General features: G+C 44.7%; 1 protein-coding gene across 2 annotated transcripts in view; it reads right to left on the reverse strand.

Annotated features, from left to right (window-relative positions):
- URB1 (URB1 ribosome biogenesis factor) overlaps window positions 1-18,217 on the reverse strand; it is a 116,687-nt gene that overhangs the window by 79,287 nt on the left and 19,183 nt on the right. For both annotated transcript variants that reach the window (XM_078785643.1, XM_078785642.1), the window contains exons 5-11: window positions 14,908-15,004; window positions 14,480-14,565; window positions 13,859-13,978; window positions 13,570-13,700; window positions 8,795-8,990; window positions 932-1,069; window positions 429-596 (exon numbers count right to left, since the gene is read on the reverse strand). In XM_078785643.1, coding sequence (XP_078641769.1) covers window positions 429-596; window positions 932-1,069; window positions 8,795-8,990; window positions 13,570-13,700; window positions 13,859-13,978; window positions 14,480-14,565; window positions 14,908-15,004 — 936 coding nt within the window. The remainder of the gene's footprint in view (window positions 1-428; window positions 597-931; window positions 1,070-8,794; window positions 8,991-13,569; window positions 13,701-13,858; window positions 13,979-14,479; window positions 14,566-14,907; window positions 15,005-18,217) is intronic.

Below are 18,217 nucleotides of genomic sequence, written 5' to 3' on the forward strand. Positions count from 1 at the left end.
CACTTACTTGTGTGGGACGTCCTGATCCTGTAATTCTGTGAACCAAGATTTCTGTATTATACCATCACATTCCTCCCACCTCTTCCACTACTCACACAAATCACACACACATCCCACAAACATCAGACCAAACCATATCACAACAAAACAAACTACACATCAGATCAGACTAAGGGATCTCTGCCAGCATTGGTTGTTGGTGTACAATGGGAGTTATTTCTGGCATTCTGACCAAATTACCAATTCCTGCTCTAACCTGAAGTGGATCCTGTATCAGCAGCACAGACAGGCTGCCCAAAAACAATAAAAACAGCAGCCTTGTGCTGCACGAAAATTACTGACAACAACACCAGGTAATAAAAAACAGAAAAATAGTAAATATCAACGACACCAAAGTACCAACTACCAACACATATCTTAGTACGTACTTTCCCCAGTGCATCTCTGAAAATGGTGAGAAAATCGAGAGTTTCTGCTTCAGAGCGCAGACCAAGCTGTAGCCACTCCGTTTGGCTCCAGCGCATGTTGTTCTGTAACCGTCGCAGCACAAAGAGCAGCAGCCCCAGTACAGCCTGGCGCACGGTTACGTGTGGGTTCTACAAAAAAATATTTAAAAAAAATATAATTATACACAATGCAGCTTCCACATCGGAAAATTGATTTTTTTTTAAAAATCATATTATTTCTGCGCATTTACATGCCCTTTTTCATACATTGCCAAAACAGCAAAACAAAGCAAGCAAGAACCGGGAAGGGACGAGAAGGAGAAAGGGGGGTAGAAAAAAAATGGGTTGATGTGGTGGCCAAAAGTGTGGGTGACAGGGCAACAAAAGGAATGGAGAGGTGTGGAACAAAATGAGGTGGATAAAGACAGAAAGAATGGCGGAGAAAAGGGGGTTGAGAGAGGTTGAGTGTGAGGCTGGACAGATACCACAAGACCGCGCGTAATGGTGCTGCGGTCCAGCACTGGAGGAACTGTTGTCACCAGGACCATGGACACCAAGCGGGAAATCGGAATAGATCCGTTCGTCTGCAGGGCCTTCGACACGACGGGCTGTGCCTCATATATCTGAAACACAGCAACAATTACACAGTTACATCGATATCCACCAATTACACCGTCATATCGATATCCACCAATTACACCGTCATATCGATATCCAACAATTACACCGTCATATCGATATCCAACAATTACACCGTCATATCGATATCCAACAATTACACCGTCATATCGATATCCAACAATTACACCGTCATATATCGATATTCAACAATTACACCATCATATCGATATCCAACAATTACACCGTCATATCGATATCCAACAATTACACCATCATATCGATATGCAACAATTACACCGTCATATCGATATCCAACAATTACACCGTTACATCGATATCCACCAATTACACCGTCGTATCGATATCCAACAATTACACCATCGTATCGATATCCAACAATTACACCGTCGTATCAATATCCAACAATTACACCGTCATATCGAAATCCAACAATTACACCATCGTATCGATATCCAACAATTACACCGTCGTATCGATATCCAACAATTACGCTGTCATGTCGATATCTAACAATTACACAGTCATGTCGATATCAAACAATTACACCGTCATATCGATATCCAACAATTACACTGTCACATCGATATCCACCAATTACACCGTCATATCGATATCCAACAATTACACCGTCGTATTGATATCCAACAATTACACCGTCATATCGATATCCAACAATTGCACCATCGTATCGATATCCAACAATTACACCGTCATATCGATATCCACCAATTACACCGTCGTATCGATATCCACCAATTAAACCGTCGTATCGATATCCACCAATTACACCATCGTATCGATATCCAACAATTACACCGTCATATCGATATCCAACAATTACACCGTCGTATCGATATCCAACAATTACACCGTCATGTCGATATCCAACAATTACACCTTCATTTCGATATCCAACAATTACACCGTCACATCGATATTCAACCAGTATGCTTCTTGCGACGATCTACCGCTTAAACTCCAAACTTCTTCTGCTTACATCTTCAGAACATGGCTACAGGTAGCATTTTAGAACATGGTCACAGATTCTAGGTGAACCCATCGCCGATGAGTTAAGGCTGGACAGAATTTCCTCCAACTTCTCAGTTGAGAAAGACAGGGTCAAGAAGGTAACGAGTATGTCGTGGGTAAGATGGGACAGAGTGGGATTTGTTGTATACACGAGATTTGGAGGCAAATAACGACTTAAGACTTTCTTCCTTATCTCGGGTCGAGTCTGCAGTAATGTCATTCGAGGTGAGGGAGAGGACAAAGGGGGAGCACACACCAGACGGAATTGATAAGGTGGCGCCTTGACTTGGAGTTAGACGATTGATTGGACTTCACCGTTGAGATTTGCAAGATGGTGTTTTTGGGGATTTGCAAGATGGTGTTTTGGGGCATTTGCAAGATGGTGTTTTTGGGGGTTTGCAAGATGGTGTTTTGGGGCATTTGCAAGATGGTGTTTTTGGGGATTTGCAAGATGGTGTTTTGGGGCATTTGCAAGATGGTGTTTTGGGGCATTTGCAAGATCGTGTTTTTGGGGATTTGTAAGATGGTGTTTTTTGGGATTTGCAAGATGGTGTTTTGGGGGGTTTGCAAGATGGTGTTTTGGGGCATTTGCAAGATGGTGTTTTGGGGCATTTGCAAGATCGTGTTTTTGGGGATTTGTAAGATGGTGTTTTTTGGGATTTGCAAGATGGTGTTTTGGGGGGTTTGCAAGATGGTGTTTTGGGGCATTTGCAAGATGGCGTTTTGGGGCATTTGCAAGATCGTGTTTTTGGGGATTTGTAAGATGGTGTTTTTTGGGATTTGCAAGATGGTGTTTTGGGGGATTTGCAAGATGGTGTTTTGGGGGGTTTGCAAGATGGTGTTTTGGGGCATTTGCAAGATCGTGTTTTTTGGGATTTGTAAGATGGTGTTTTTTGGGATTTGCAAGATGGTGTTTTTTGGGATTTGCAAGATGGTGTTTTGGGGCATTTGCAAGATGGTGTTTTGAGGCATTTGCAAGATGGTGTTTTTGGGCATTTGCAAGATGGTGTTTTTTGGGATTTGCAAGATGGTGTTTTTGGGGCATTTGCAAGATGGTGTTTTGGGGGGTTTGCAAGATGGTGTTTTGGGGGGTTTGCAAGATGGTGTTTTGGGGCATTTGCAAGATGGTGTTTTGGGGCATTTGCAAGATCGTGTTTTTTGGGATTTGTAAGATGGTGTTTTTTGGGCTTTGCAAGATGGTGTTTTGGGGGGTTTGCAAGATGGTGTTTTGGGGGGTTTGCAAGATGGTGTTTTGGGGCATTTGCAAGATCGTGTTTTTTGGGATTTGTAAGATGGTGTTTTTTGGGATTTGCAAGATGGTGTTTTTTGGGATTTGCAAGATGGTGTTTTTGGGGCATTTGCAAGATGGTGTTTTGGGGATTTGCAAGATGGTGTTTTGGGGGATTTGCAAGATGGTGTATTTTGGGATTTGCAAGATGGCGTTTTTTGGGATTTGCAAGATGGTGTTTTTTGGGATTTGCAAGATGGTGTTTTTGGGGCATTTGCAAGATGGTGTTTTGGGGATTTGCAAGATGGTGTATTTTGGGATTTGCAAGATGGCGTTTTTTGGGATTGCACAAGAAGGGACACACTTGTTACATGCCTAAGGTTCCCTGTTAAGTTCCACATTTAGAAAGCACGTTGCTTGATTACAATTGCCTCGTCAAATGAGTCGGTGTACCAGGCCCAAAAGGATGGATAGGATAGCAGCGTTGCAGACACCTGGGTTGGGAAGTTAACAGCTATATCAGTACATGGGGCACCTTGGAAGATTTTTTGGGAGAAAATGACGAAGCATCAATGAGGAAAAGCAAAGATGATAATTTTTACCTCGCCACCGAAGGTGGATGGAGGTTATGTTTTCACCCCTGTGTGTGCTTGTGAACAAGATATCTCAAAAAGTTATGGATGGAGTTGGACGAAACTTGGTGGACCGGTTGTGTGTGTAACAAGGACTAATCGATTTGATTTTGGTGAAGATCTGAATATGGATTCGGATACGAGAATTGTTTTTTTTTTAAAGTGATTCTTCACCATTGCGAGATCAGGCAAAAAGCGATAAATAACATATTTTTAAAAGTTATGGACGAGTTATGCCTAAACTTGGGGGATTAGTTATGACTAAACTTGGCAGACGAGTTGGTTAGGTGACAAGAACAAGACTATTAGATTTTGGTTCAGGTCCGAATCCAGATCCAGCCAATCAGTGGGATACAAAACAAAGACTGTTCAGTCAGGTGGAGGTATGTATGCGCTCTACCAAATGCAGTTCTCGTTTTTCCCCTGTATTCTGTTCTTTGAATCCAGAAAGGGTAATGGATTTTTTTTTTAATACATGAGCTAAGATTCGTGATAGAGTTCAGGCACAAGCACGTGCGCACACATACAAACACACACACACACATATATATATATATATATATATATATATATATATATATATATATATACACACACGAGACAAACACTTAACACAGCCACTGAGCCTGGTGGAAGTGTCGTCACTATCACTTCCTGGGATACTCAGGACACCAGTGACACCACAACAATGGCGCCACTTTTCAAACCGTACACCTTTTTTTTTTTTCACCATACAGTATTTTTTCTTTCTCACCAACAACAACACAACATGCATTTTAAGGCCATTTTCCCTGCTAGAGCAGGGGTTAGCCTTGCGGTCCCCATGACAATCTTCTCCATCTTGCCCTATTTTCTGCATCTCCCCTTGTTAACCCCCTTGCCCGCATTTCTTCTTCCACCATCTTTAGCCAAGTCTTTCTCGGTCTTCCCCATCCTCTACTTCCTTCTACATTCATTTCCATCACTCTTCTCAACCAGTCACTTTCATCCTTCCTCAACACATGACCAAACCATCTCAACCTGTTCCTCTTCACAGCATCAATCACAGGCTCCATTCCCATCATTTTTCGCAATTCATCATTTGTCTTCCTCTCTTTCAACGATACTCCGCACATCCATCGAACCATTCGCATTTCCACCCTTTCCAACCTTCATTGCTGCTCTTCGTTCATTACCCATGTCTCACTCCCATAAATCATAACACTTCTCAAACATGCACCATACACCTTTCCCTTCAGTTTCAACGACACTCCCCTCCTCATCAGCACTCCACTCAGTTCCCGAAACTTCTTCCATGCACATCTCACTCTAGCAACCGTTGCCGAGTCTGATCCACCTTCTCCATTCAGCATGTCTCCGAGGTAGCAAAATGTTTTCACACCTTCCAGCTTCACGCCGTCTCCAAGATCCAACTCAACATTTCCTCCATGTGCAGCTCCCTCTGTGCACACATTACATTTGAATGTAGCTGCAACACTGGTTAATGACCCTCTCAGACCACTACATTTTTGATGAACCCACTCAACACACATTGTACATTGAATGGAGTTCACTCCGACACCCTTCCTGCACACAGCACAGGGCCACTTCCCAGTTCTTTCCACCTCACCACATGCTTTACCACTTGCCATCACCTTCGTCTTTCCGATATTCACCTTCAGGCCTTTTGTCTCCATACATTCCTTCCACTTGTTCATCTTTTCCTTCAGTCCATCCATACTTTCCGCAATCAACACCAGATCATCTGCATACAACAGCTCCCACAGTAAACCCTCCTTTACGTTCTGAGCCAGCACCTCCATCACAGCTACAAATAGTAGTGGACTTAGTACCGACCCCTGATGCACTCTGACCTTCACCTGAAAACTCACCACTGTTCCCGTCCTTCGTCCTTACAGCTGTGCGCGCTCTTTTGTACATTGCCATCACTACTCTGATCAACCATTCCTCCACTCCTAACTTCCTCATTGCCCATGTCAATACTTTGCGTGGAACCCAATCAAATGCTTTCTCCAGATCAACAAACCCAAGAAACAACTTCTTCCTCTTGTCCATGTACTTCTCCTGCAACTGCCTCACAATAAAAAGCGCGTCTGTCGATCCTCTTCCTGGCATAAATCCAAACTGCATTTCGTCGATCTTCACTTTCTTCCTTATCCTCCTCTCCAACACCCTTTCCAAAACCTTCATTCCATGCTCCAATAACTTTATCGCTCGGTACGAGCCACACTCCAGAGGGTCACCTTTCCCCTTGTATAGAGGGACGAGGGTACTCAGTTCCCAATCCACTGGAATGCGGCCTTCTTTCACCGCCAGATTACAGATCTCTGTCATTCTCTTCACACCCCAACTTCCTGCTGCCTTCAACATATTTCCCACAACTCCCGTCGGCCCTCCCGCTTTTCTACTCTTCCTCAACTTCCTTCTCAGTTATCTTCTCTGCCAGTCCTAAAACTGGGTTACTCTCTATGTTGCCATCCCATTCATTCTCTGTATTCAACAGCATTTCCATATATCTTTTCCATCTTCCTTTAATTCCATCTGGGTCCTAAAACGATTTGTCCCACTTCATCCTTCAAGCAACTCACCCCCATCACATCACACCTCTCTTTTGCTATCTGCTTTGCAATCCTGAATACTGCTCACTGACCCTCTTCCGAATCGAAGTGTTCTCCGAACATTTTCCTGCATGCATCCTGCGCCTTTGCTACCTCTTTCTTTGCAGCCTTGTTGGCTGCCTTATAACTTTCATGCTCTGCTGTTTCTGCTCCCGTACCCTTCACCTTCTGCCACTCCTTGAACTTCTTCCTCTTCTCGTCAATCCTCTTTCCAACTTCATTATCCCACCACCATGTTTCCGAGTGCCTCGGTGGTCCTTTTGTCCATCCACATACCTCACCAACGGCTCCCAACAGACTAGCTTTCATTGACATCCAACCACTTTCAAGTTCAACCACATCATCCTCTGCCCTATTCAGCCTCTCTTTTAATGCCTCCCTCACTGTCACCTCTTTCAACCTCCACACCTTCATTCTCGGTTGGTACTTCACCCACTGAGCTCTCCTCGCACCTTTCACCCTTATGTCGCAGACAACCAAGTGGTGCTGTGAAACAGCCTCCTCCCCCGGTATCACCTTTGTGTCCCAGAGGTGCCCCCTATCTCGCCTACGCACCATCAGGTAGTCAACGGTTGTCGTTGACCCACCTGACGTGTATAACAAGCTTATTATCCTCTTTCTGGAACTGAGTATTGCAAATCAACAAACCAGCTCCATCAGCAAACTCCAAAATCCTTTCACCTTCTCCATTTCTCACACCATATCCGTAACCCCCATGAACTCCCTCAAAACCATCCATACTCCTTCCCACATGTCCATTCAGGTCTCCTTCTACCACAACAACTTCCTCATCTTTCACGTTTTCCATCAGCTTCTCTATCGCACACCAGAACTTGTCCTTCTCTTCATCGCTTCGACCGACCTGCGGAGCATATCCCGAGATGACGTTCACCAAGAGCTTTCCAATCATCATTTTCACCATCATCAACCTATCACTCACTCTAGTCACACTCACCACACTGTCTACAAACTCCTCAGAAAACAGGACACCAACACCATTCACGCCCTCCGGGCACCCTTGCCACACAAACTTGTATTTCTGTCCCTGCCTACCCTTCACCATTCTCACACCACTTCCATTCCATCTCGTCTCTTGCACACAACATATGTCCACTCTTCTTCTGACCAATACTTCCACCACTTCTCCTGATCTCCCTGTCATTGTCCCTACATTCCATGTCCCAAATCTCAGAAACCGATCTCCACTTCGGGCTGTACCCTTCCCATATGTGTCGTTGTAATTGTCATGGTTCTCTTTTTGAGGCAATGTTTTTTGTTTTTTTTCTCACCATACGGTATTTTTTCTTTCTCACCGTAGGGTATTTTTTCTTTCTCACCTTACACCATTTTTCAGGAGGAATTTCCTCCTCCCCATGGATGCCAACCGATGGGGATAGTCCGTGCTGTACCCTTTTCAAGCAAGGAAGCAGCACGTCCCAATTCTAAAGTCTTTGGTATGACCTGAACCGGTCCAAACCGGATGGGTCTTTTTTAGGAGACACCATCTCCTTACTGGATGGTCATTGACTCCCTATCGGAGCTCATCCCCCCCCCCCCCCCCCTTTGCCAGGTGTTGTTTTTGGTCCCGGCAGGTGTCACAGTCACCCTCCCCACAAGCAAAGCCAATAAGGGGTGTCGGTTTAGTCTCCGACAACCGATGGATTATTTTATTTTCCGAAGGATCATCGCATCTTCACAAGAAACATCAAATCATTTTAAACCCATCTTCTTTTACATCATCTCAGTTGTCACAAATTCCTTGCCGGACTTTCGCACTTACCAAAGCTTCGCTTACATCACTTTTGCTGTGAAATGGCCATTAAATCCGGTGTGTACGTGTGTGTGTGTGTGTGTGTGTGTGTGTGTGTGTGTGTGTGTGTGTGTGTGTGTGTGTGTGTGTGTGTGTGTGTGTGTGTGTGTGTGTGTGTGTGTGTGTGTGTGTGTGTGTTTTTCATGAAAATACTGTGTCATAGGTCTTTTACTCCAACAATTATAGTTCGCACCACAGCAGGTCTGTTATAGTGAGACGCTCACTGCACCTGCACTCAGGACCAAGAGTTGGGGGAAAGACCCCAATGAGGTAATCCTTCCTGTCTCCCCAGAATATAAGAAGCAATTATTGCATGGACCACAACTACACCGACCGCTTTGCGAAGCATTAACACGTGTTGTTGTTGCATCATCACTTGAAAGGCCTACCTTGCGCAGTAGCTGCATATTGTGCAACCAAGTTGAGCTTTGGCGAGGCACAAAGCTGAGATTAGACTGAGACAGGAAACGTGTAAGCAGGTCTGGGAAAGACCGCAGCACGCGTACCACTAGCTCGCATTTGAGAGAATCATCGGCGATGCCGTGCATCGCAACCAGGAAGCGCAGCAGTGTTAGATTCCCAACCCTGGAAGGCAATGATAGTGGGAATTGTATAATCTGTAACAAAGTAATACAGTGGAGACCAATGTATGTCATTTTCCTGGTGTGTTGTTGGTATGCCATTTCAAAGATGCTTTACTCATGTATGTTATCTCCATCAATCTCAATACATATAAAACTGGCTTCGTCATATTATGTACATCATGGGTTTGGAAGGGGGAATTGGGAGGCTTGGGGGAGTTGAATTGAGAAGAGGAAGAAGATGGCGAAAGTTAGGCAAGCTAACTTTCAAGTTGGGTAAGTGAGGAGCGTGGAATATTGGAAGAGTGGTGTTACGGATTCGTCACTTCCGTTGTTGTGGTTTTCATCCTCTTGAAACATTTCTGGTTCCATGTATTATTATTATTGTTGTTTGTTTGTTTGTTTGTTTTTTTTTTGTTTTTTTTTGTTTTTTTTTGTTTGTTTTTTTGTTTGTTTTTTTTTTTTTTTTTTTTTTTTGGGGATACAAGATCGAGGCTCGTGAAAGAGCGAACATTAATCACACAGAAAGACAAACCGATACATAAAACATATAACATAGGGAGCGGTAGACAAGATGGGGAGAGAGGGGGAAGGACACAAACACAACATTTGAGAGCAGGGACCAAGAGACATGGAGACATCGAGAGATCTGAGAGAGGGCGAGGGCTTTGGGGGGGGGGGCGTGGGAAGGGGGCAGTGGGAGAGGTATAAAACATATGGACACTGCCAGGACTTCCAGGAAAGAAGTTGGAATTTCAAACAAGGTGGATCTGGGGTGAATTAGCGGGGGTAGAAAAGATCAAGGTTTTGGATGGGGGAAGAAAGGAGATGGTGGTGAACAGCTGTTTTAAAGACCTGGAGGGAGGAGTGGGATTGAAGGGAGTGAGGGAGTTTGTTCCAGAGGCGGGAGAAAAGAGGAATGAAAGAGTGAAGGTGAGCGGAGAGCCGAGATTTCGGCAGTTTAACCATCAGAGGGTTGCTGGCAGATCTTGTGCGACCTGTAGGAATATTTGGGGGACAGAGCACAGAGAGAGCTGGGGGTGCAAGGCCGGAGAGGAGTCGGTAGAAGACAGAAAGACCACCTACCTGCCTGCGGTGAGTGAGTGAAAGGCCCTCAGAGATAGCTTCATCGCGGGAGATTCCAATAATTCTGAAAGCTTTGGTTTCAACAGCGTGAAGCCGAGCTAGGTGTGAGGCAGGAGCACCGGCCCATAGGGGAGAACAGTATTCCATTGAGCTGCGGATGAAAGCCTTGTATGTGGTGAGGAGCTCAGGTGTGCCGAGGAAGGACTTCGCACGACGGAGGATGCCCAGTCGGCGACTGGCTTTGGAGGCCAGCTTGGAAATGTGGTTTTCCCAAGAAAGATCATGGCAGATAGTGAGACCCAAAATCTTGAGCGACAGAACTTCTTGGAGAGGATTGTTGAGAAAGTAGATGGGAGGGTTGTCCAGTCGATCTTTTCGGAGAGACATAGTAAGAGTGTGAGATTTGTCAGGATTGAAAGACATGTTCCACTTGTTTGACCAGTCTGTGATTTTGTCCAGGTCTTCAGAGAGTGAGGAGGCAGCAGACTGCCGATCTGAGGGAAGAGGAATGGAGCGGCAGAGAGTGGAGTCATCAGCAAAGAGATAGAGAGGATTTTCGAGAGAGTCAGAGAGATCATTGATGAAGACCAGAAAAAGCACGGGGCCCAGAACACTGCCTTGGGGAACTCCAGCCTGAACAGGAAGAGGAGATGAGAGAAACCCATTCAGGGCCACACGTTGACGACGACTAGAGAGGAAGTCCGCCAGCCATGCGTGGAGATTTCCATGGATACCAAAGGAGGAGAGTTTGGTGAGCAGAGCGGGGTGCCAGACCGTGTCGAAGGCACGTGATATGTCGAGGGAGACAGCTCTAATTTCCTGTTTGGCATTGAGGACCTCCATCCATTGTTGAGACAGCAGAAGCAGCATGTCCAGAGTAGAGTGACCTGGTCTGAAACCAAATTGATGATCAGAGATCAAGCCATTGGAGAAGAGGAAAGATTTCATATCAGAAGCAATGATGGATTCCATGACTTTGCTGATAATTGGGAGAAGGCTGATTGGTCTGTAGTTGCTAGGATCTGTTTTTGCACCTTTTTTGTGCAAAGCGGTGATGTTGGCTGATTTCCAAGCAGATGGCAGTTGACCTTGAGCAAAAGAGAGGGTGAAGAGAACAGAGAGAGGGTGAGATAGAGCAGCAGAGCAGGATTTTAGGACCCGTGGGCTGATGCCGTCGGGTCCAGTTGCAGAATCAGAGTCGAGGGTTGACAGAAACTTTTCCACCTTGTCAGGAGGAAAGGACACGGAGTCCAGGAGCAGCAGGGTACGACTGGGTATGGTGGGTACAGAGAGGGATGGGTTTGGGACACAAGATTTAGAGGCAAACACAGAGTTGAGGCATTCAGCTTTTTCACGTGCGGAGTCAGCTGTGTAGCCGTTTGAGGTAAGGGAGGGGATGGAGGGGGAACAAACACCAGAAACGGATTTGACCAGACGCCACCAGGATTTGGAAGAGGGAGACAGATAAGAGAGTTCGGTCTTGAGAACGGAGAGATATTGTTTCCTGGCTCTCCTGAGGGTGGACACACACTTGTTTCAGGCTTTGTGAAAGGAAATGAGATTTCCTTCCGTTGGATTTGCTTTCCAGGAGACGAAGGCAAGTTGTTTCTGGGCAACAGCCTCACCACAAGATTCCGTGTACCATGGACGGGAGGAAGGGTATGACAACTGAAGACGAGATGGGATAAATCTGTGCATGAGAGAGAGCAATTTACTTTGGAAGAATTCCCAGGATGAGTTGATGTCAGAGGTGGTAGAGATGGGAGACCAGTCCAGATGATTGATGGCTGCTTGAAGACCGTGCCAGTTGGCCTGAGTGAAATGCCAGACTCGTCTACGCTGAGCAGGCTCCCTGAGGATGGTCAGAGAGATGTCCACTTTAACAAGGACATGATCAGATGATCCGATCGGAGCAGAAGAAGAGCAGCAGACATTTTCAGGGAAGTTAGTCATAACCAAGTCCAGAAGAGAAGATGTTCCGTTGACTGAGATCCGGGTCGGGAAATTGACAGATTGTGTCAGTCCCAGTGAGTCGCAGAAGTCCTTTGCTGAGGAGCCATGGCTGGTGAGAGAGGTACCCACACCCAGCCAACTGGCATGATGACAGTTGAAATCACCACATATGAGGAAGAGAGAGTTGGGATGAGTAGATAGAAGTTGGTCCATATCATCAGACAGCGAGATGTAGATGGAGTCATCACTAAGGTTTGAGGGAAATAGCAATTATTATTGTCAAAAGGTAAAAAGGTTAATGTTTTAAATGAAACAGGAACCGGACGGCGACGAAGAGGAAGAGGAGAGAAAGAAGGCAGGGCGAGTGAGTCGGACAAGAAAGCCGAGCTGCTCCGAGTTCTGAAGCGAACGTTGGCGAACGTGAGTCACTCGCGAAATTTCGGGTTTCCCGGGAAAGGGATTCCGGCGACAGAGTTGTCATCGATGTGACCGATCAACCTGCGTGTCAGGTTTTTGGCGGTGGATTCCGAGGAGAATTATCGTCGGGCTGTTACGTCTCAAGAACGGGTCGTTGGCCATTTTGACTCGCGCGCTTTGCGCGTCGAGCAAGGTTTCTTTGCTTCGTCAGCCGTTTTCACCGCTTTCAGACGTATCTGGTGGGTGTGTGTGCACCGTGGCTTTTGAAGATTAATTTGCGGTTCGCCGACTGTGAGCCGTGAAAGTCCATACCCCAGGGTGTGATTTCCCAGTCGCCTGGAGGGCGCCTTTGGATTTCCCAATCGCCTTGAGGGCGCCTTTGTGCAGCTTTGGCTGTGTGACTGTACTTGCCATCCGCATGGGATTCTGGTGTCGATTGGACATCGTTCTAGCGATCGCTGGAGCGAATCAACTTTGGCTTGAAGCCGGGAATAAGAGACATTAGGGAATGTTCTTGGTTCACTCACTTGGAGCACAGTGAGTTATATATTACGAAACTGATGGTACCATCATAGGACATATTGATTGTACTTTTGATTACTATTATTGTTGTACTGTTATTCTTGTGTGATCTTAACACAATATTTGTTTGTAACAATTGGGGTGGCTTCTCCATTGATCTTTGACATACAGAATAACACATTTTTTTGCCGTGACTCCTCTCGGTGTCTCGGAGGTACACCGTGACCAGGGGGTCGGGGAGGAGCACGTAACAGTGGGGATAAAAGGAAAGGGAGGTTGAGAGGGAATCAGAGTAACAGAGGGAAAGTGAGATAAGGAGCTTCATGAAGCTTTTAGGGAGAGGGACACAGCAAGGTTAGAGGAGAAAAAAAAATTCTGCCATTTTAAGTAATTAGAATGGAGACACTGCTACCAAAAGTCTTGGGACACACAATTTGATGGACAATGCAAAACAAGCCCTGGTGTCACGGCCATTTAATATCTTGTAATTATATGCAAATCAGATTGACATGCAAGCAATTCTCAAGACTGAAATGGAGTATCCCCTGACTTTTGGTAGGACAATGCAAATGGTTCCCAATGTGTTCCAGTGAGGGTTTCCTGACCTGCCATGCGTGCCAAAGTTAGGGTCGTGGAAGCCGATGCCAAATTTGGAGGAGCAGCACAGTTCCAGGAGGAACGCATGCACCTGTTCCCTCACGAGCACTTGGCCTGCATCATTCTGTGCTTCAATGTCCTGAATCAAATAATTATCAATCAACTAAAAATAACTATGAAAAAAAAAATCTGCAAACATCTGATCAGTAAGTTTTTAGCCAAACTCAGATAGGAGATTTCTACAGAGTTGAACAATATATAAGGGTGAAAAACAAATACATCAAAATCTCTAAAAACCTGTATATCTGTGACATCATCAATGCCGTTCCAGGAATAGAGAGTTGCAAGTTGAGCAAGGATTCCTGGAGTGAAGAGACTCAGCTTCTGGGTTTTACTGATCGCCACATTCTTCAATACCTGCAAGTTCCGCAAGGTGTTAATATATATAAAAAAAAATAACCACCTTTAGAGGCCATTTTTCCCCGCAAAGCGGGGGTTGGCCTTTTTCGGGAACCGTGGTTGTTGTTGTTTTTCGGTCCCCTATTTGAAGCAATGTTTTACGGCCGGATGCCCTTCCTGACGCCAACCCTTTTTGCCGCCTTTAACGACAAACAGGGAATTACCAGTGAACTGGTACTCAATTAGCCGACCTCGGAAGGATGACAGGCTGAGTCAACCCCCCTGGCGTTAATTCAGCGATCGACCGGGATTCGAACCCAGGATCCTAGGATCCTAAGCCGGCACCCTAGCCGCTAGCCCAACACCAGGGATGGTGTTAATCACGAGCATATTTCAAAAATTTGGTCAAATTCATTATTTTTCTCCCACGGTTTTCATAAACGAAGCGTTTTATGATCCTGGTGCTTCAGGCCCTGTTTTAACCCATAAAGTTGAGCATAACGAGAATGGAAAACGTACTTGAGACCGTAGAGTTGATATCATAAGGTGAACCGTTGACAGACGATCTTGCCGAAGTCCATTTTTTAACAAATCAGCAACCAAACCTGAAAACATATTAAATTGCTGGAAATAATAAATAAAACAAGATGGGAGGTATGGAAATAAATAAATAAATTAATTAATTAATTAATTAATAAAGGGAAATTAGCAAAATCCAAGTACTTAGCAAAAGAGAGTTCTTTATAAGGAATAGCACAATCTACATGGGGCGAACAAAAATCTAAAAGATTAACATATGGCGGAATATTATTAATTATTAGGGACAGGTGGTGGTGAAGTCATGTATATGACAATGGAAAGCTTGTTAAGCTTAACAAAAAAAAACAATTATCTCTCCTTCCTGTGTCTCTAACAAAAAAAAATTCTGAAAATTAAAAAAGGCTCACCTTTGACCTCCAGGGCCTGGCTAATAGTCGAGGCATCACCACTTAGAAGAAAGGCCAACACAAATTTGACAAAGACCATCCTCACATCTTCTTTCGCCTGTGCCACAGGGGTCCACAACGTCATAACAAGACTTCAGAGAGAAGAAAAAAAAAATAAAGAGAAAAATAACAATTGAGCAATGATACACATCCACACAAAAAGAAAAAAGAGAAACAGACTCAGGATAAACAAAGCACTGACAGGATGGCCTCGAGGTGCGCACACTCTCCTCTAAGGTGTGTGGCCTTAGAGCAATAAACTGCCATCCTGGTGATTCATCAATTTGTGTGCCGTCCCTCAGATTGTCACATCTTCTTCCAGCATTCATTGGTGGACGTTAAAGATCCTACGGCAATGTCCTTCACGAAGAGCTAAATGTCGCTAAATGTCAAGATGAAAGGAAAACTAAATGTCAGTTTAATTATTAATTAAATCCAGATTTAGAGTGGTTAATCACCTGTTCAGGGTGTTTCTATACCATGCCAGATGCCGACACAGATGCGAATCCGCCGCTGAGAAACCGTGACTCGAGAAGGTGCTTGATCACGTGGTGCTCCTTTACCTTGTCAGCCAGGTCTCATCTGTCGCACTGGTTCCTCGCTAATCGCTATTATTTTATTTTCATAAACATAACACTAAAAAACAATGGGTTTCCTGAGGAATGATATTTCTGCTGATATTATTTCATGCCACAGCATCACGCATAACACAAACATCTTCCTGATCCATAATTTTATGAGAACAGCTAAATTCTGGACGGACTTGTTGAACTGATTGTGAATTGTCCCCCTCCCACCAAGGAACCTGGTGCAGGGGGCAAAGGCCCCTCCCCCTGCCACCCCATGCCACCCCTCTGCACCACCCTCACAACACCACTGATGCTGACATTGTAATTGTACTGTACAGTGTACACAATTTATAGACGATCTAACATTCCAAATAGTATGTACTTCATAGAAATATGTATGGGTTGCTGCTGTCACTGACGTCCTCGTCATATTCCACCATTAACCACACCCATATACAGTCGTGGCCAGGAATATTGGCACCCTTGCACTTTTTTCAAATAATGCGCCATTTCTTCGAGAAAATTATTGAAATATAAAAATATTTTTGCATCCACATTTGTATTTCTTTGGTTTGCAGCGGAACAAAAAAAAACAGCTGAAATAATTAGTAAATCTTAGCTTATTCCACACAGAAATCCTAAAATTGGCCCAGACAATATTATTGTAACATTTTAGGAGTTGTTAGAAATAATTAGATTTCAAACAGGTGATTCTCCTTTACTTTGGAATTGAACTCACCTGTGGTCAGTTGCAGGTGCCTGCAATATAAAAATGACTCATTCAACCAGTTTGAATGGAGAAAAGGAGTCATTCTGCTGTTTTGTGTCACTGTGTGTACCGCAATGAGCATGGAGAAAAGTAGGAAACCAGAGAATTGTCTGAGGAGGTCAGACAGAAGATTGCAGCCAAGCATGCACAATCTCAAGGCTACAAGTCCATCTCCAGAGACCTTGATGTTCCTGTGTCCACCGTACGCAATGTTATCAGGAAGTTTAAGGCCCATGGCACTGTAGCCAACCTCCCTCGATGTGGCCGGAAGAGAAAACTAGATCGAAGATTGCAGCGAAGGATTGTTTGAATGGTGGAGAAAGCACCTCGATCAACTACCAAACAGATTCAAGCTCACCTTCAGACACAAGGTATGACCGTTTCAACTCACACTATCCATCGCCAACTCGATGAAAGGGGGTTATATGGTAGGAGACCCAGGGGGCCCCACTGCCGAGAGAGACATAAGAAAGCCCAACTGGAGTTTTCCAAAACAAACCTGGACAAGCCAAAATCCTTCTGGGAGAATGTCCTGTGGACAGATGAGGCCAAATTAGAGCTTTTTGGTAAAGGACATCATCTCTATGTTTACAGAAAACAAAATGAAGCCTGAAAAGAAAGGAACACCTTCCCTATAGTCAAACATGGAGGAGGGTCTGTGATGTTTTGGGGTTGCTGTGCTGCCTCTGGCACTGGGTACCTTGAATGTGTGCACGGAATCATGAAATCAGGAGATTACCAAGGTATTTTGGACCGCAATGTTCAACCCAGTGTCAGAAAGCTGGGTCTCCGTCGAAGGTCATGGGTCTTGCAGCAGGACAATGACCCCAAACACACTTCAAAAAGCACCAGGAATGGTTCAAGACAAAACGCCGGACTGTTCTGAAGTGTCCAGCAATGAGTCCAGATCTAAATCCCATTGAATACCTGTGGGAAGATATGAAAACAGCAGTTGGGAGAAGGCACCCATCAAAACTGGGAGAACTGGAGCAGTTTGCACAAGAAGAGTGGGACAAACTGCCAGTAGAGAGTTGTAGGAACCTCATTCATGGCTATAGGAAGCGCTTGACAGCAGTTATTTTGTCCAAAGGCCGTGATACCAAGTATTAAGTCGAGGGTGTCAATGCCATTTCTTTTCATTTTCTGATTTAAAAGGATTTATTAAGTTCTGAACCAAAAACAAAGGTTCTGCAATATTAACAGTGAAATAAAGAATTGTGGAGACAAAATACTTTTGTCAATTTCAACTTATTTTTAGAGAAAATTGTGAGTTGTTTGAAAAAAGGGCAAGGGTGCCAATATTTTTGGCCACGACTGTAGGTCTGATCGGCCCCAGGGCAATTCAGTGTTATCTATATATACACACAACACTGAGGCAAATGAGTCTTGTGGCCCCGCCCTCAAGCTGATTGACAGTCGTAATCCTGCCCATCCCTCAGATCCCTTCCTATTCTTTTACAAAGGAATACAGTTTTCCATACTTTTCATGGAATCCTTTCAAGTTATTAAAACTACGTTAGCAAAGGAAGTTACATGAAGTAAACCTCTGTCAGAGGGTACCAGAATCTGGCATCGATAGAGGCCGCTCAGGAATATGCCGTCTGAAGATTATTACGAACAACAAGATGAATTCCCAGATTTGAATGATCTCGGTTTTTTTGCTTCTTTTTCCTTTTGCCATGGTCTGGAAAACTGAAAAGTGATTCCTTCCTAGACAATCAGTTGAACAGACCAGGGTTCTCAAAAAAAAAAAAAAAAACACCTTTAGAGGCCATTTTTCCCCGCAAGCGGGGGTTGGCCTTTTTCGGGGACCGTGGTTGTTGTTGTTTTTTGGTCCCCTTTTTGAAGCAATGTTTTACGGCCGGATGCCCTTCCTGACGCCAACCCTTTTTGTCGCCTTTTTACGACAAGCAGGGAATTACCAGTGAACTGG

The sequence above is a fragment of the Myxine glutinosa genome, chromosome 10 (genome assembly GCF_964187855.1).
Source record: "Myxine glutinosa chromosome 10, kmMyxGlut1.1, whole genome shotgun sequence".
In the NCBI taxonomy this organism is placed as follows: Eukaryota; Metazoa; Chordata; class Myxini; order Myxiniformes; family Myxinidae; genus Myxine; species Myxine glutinosa.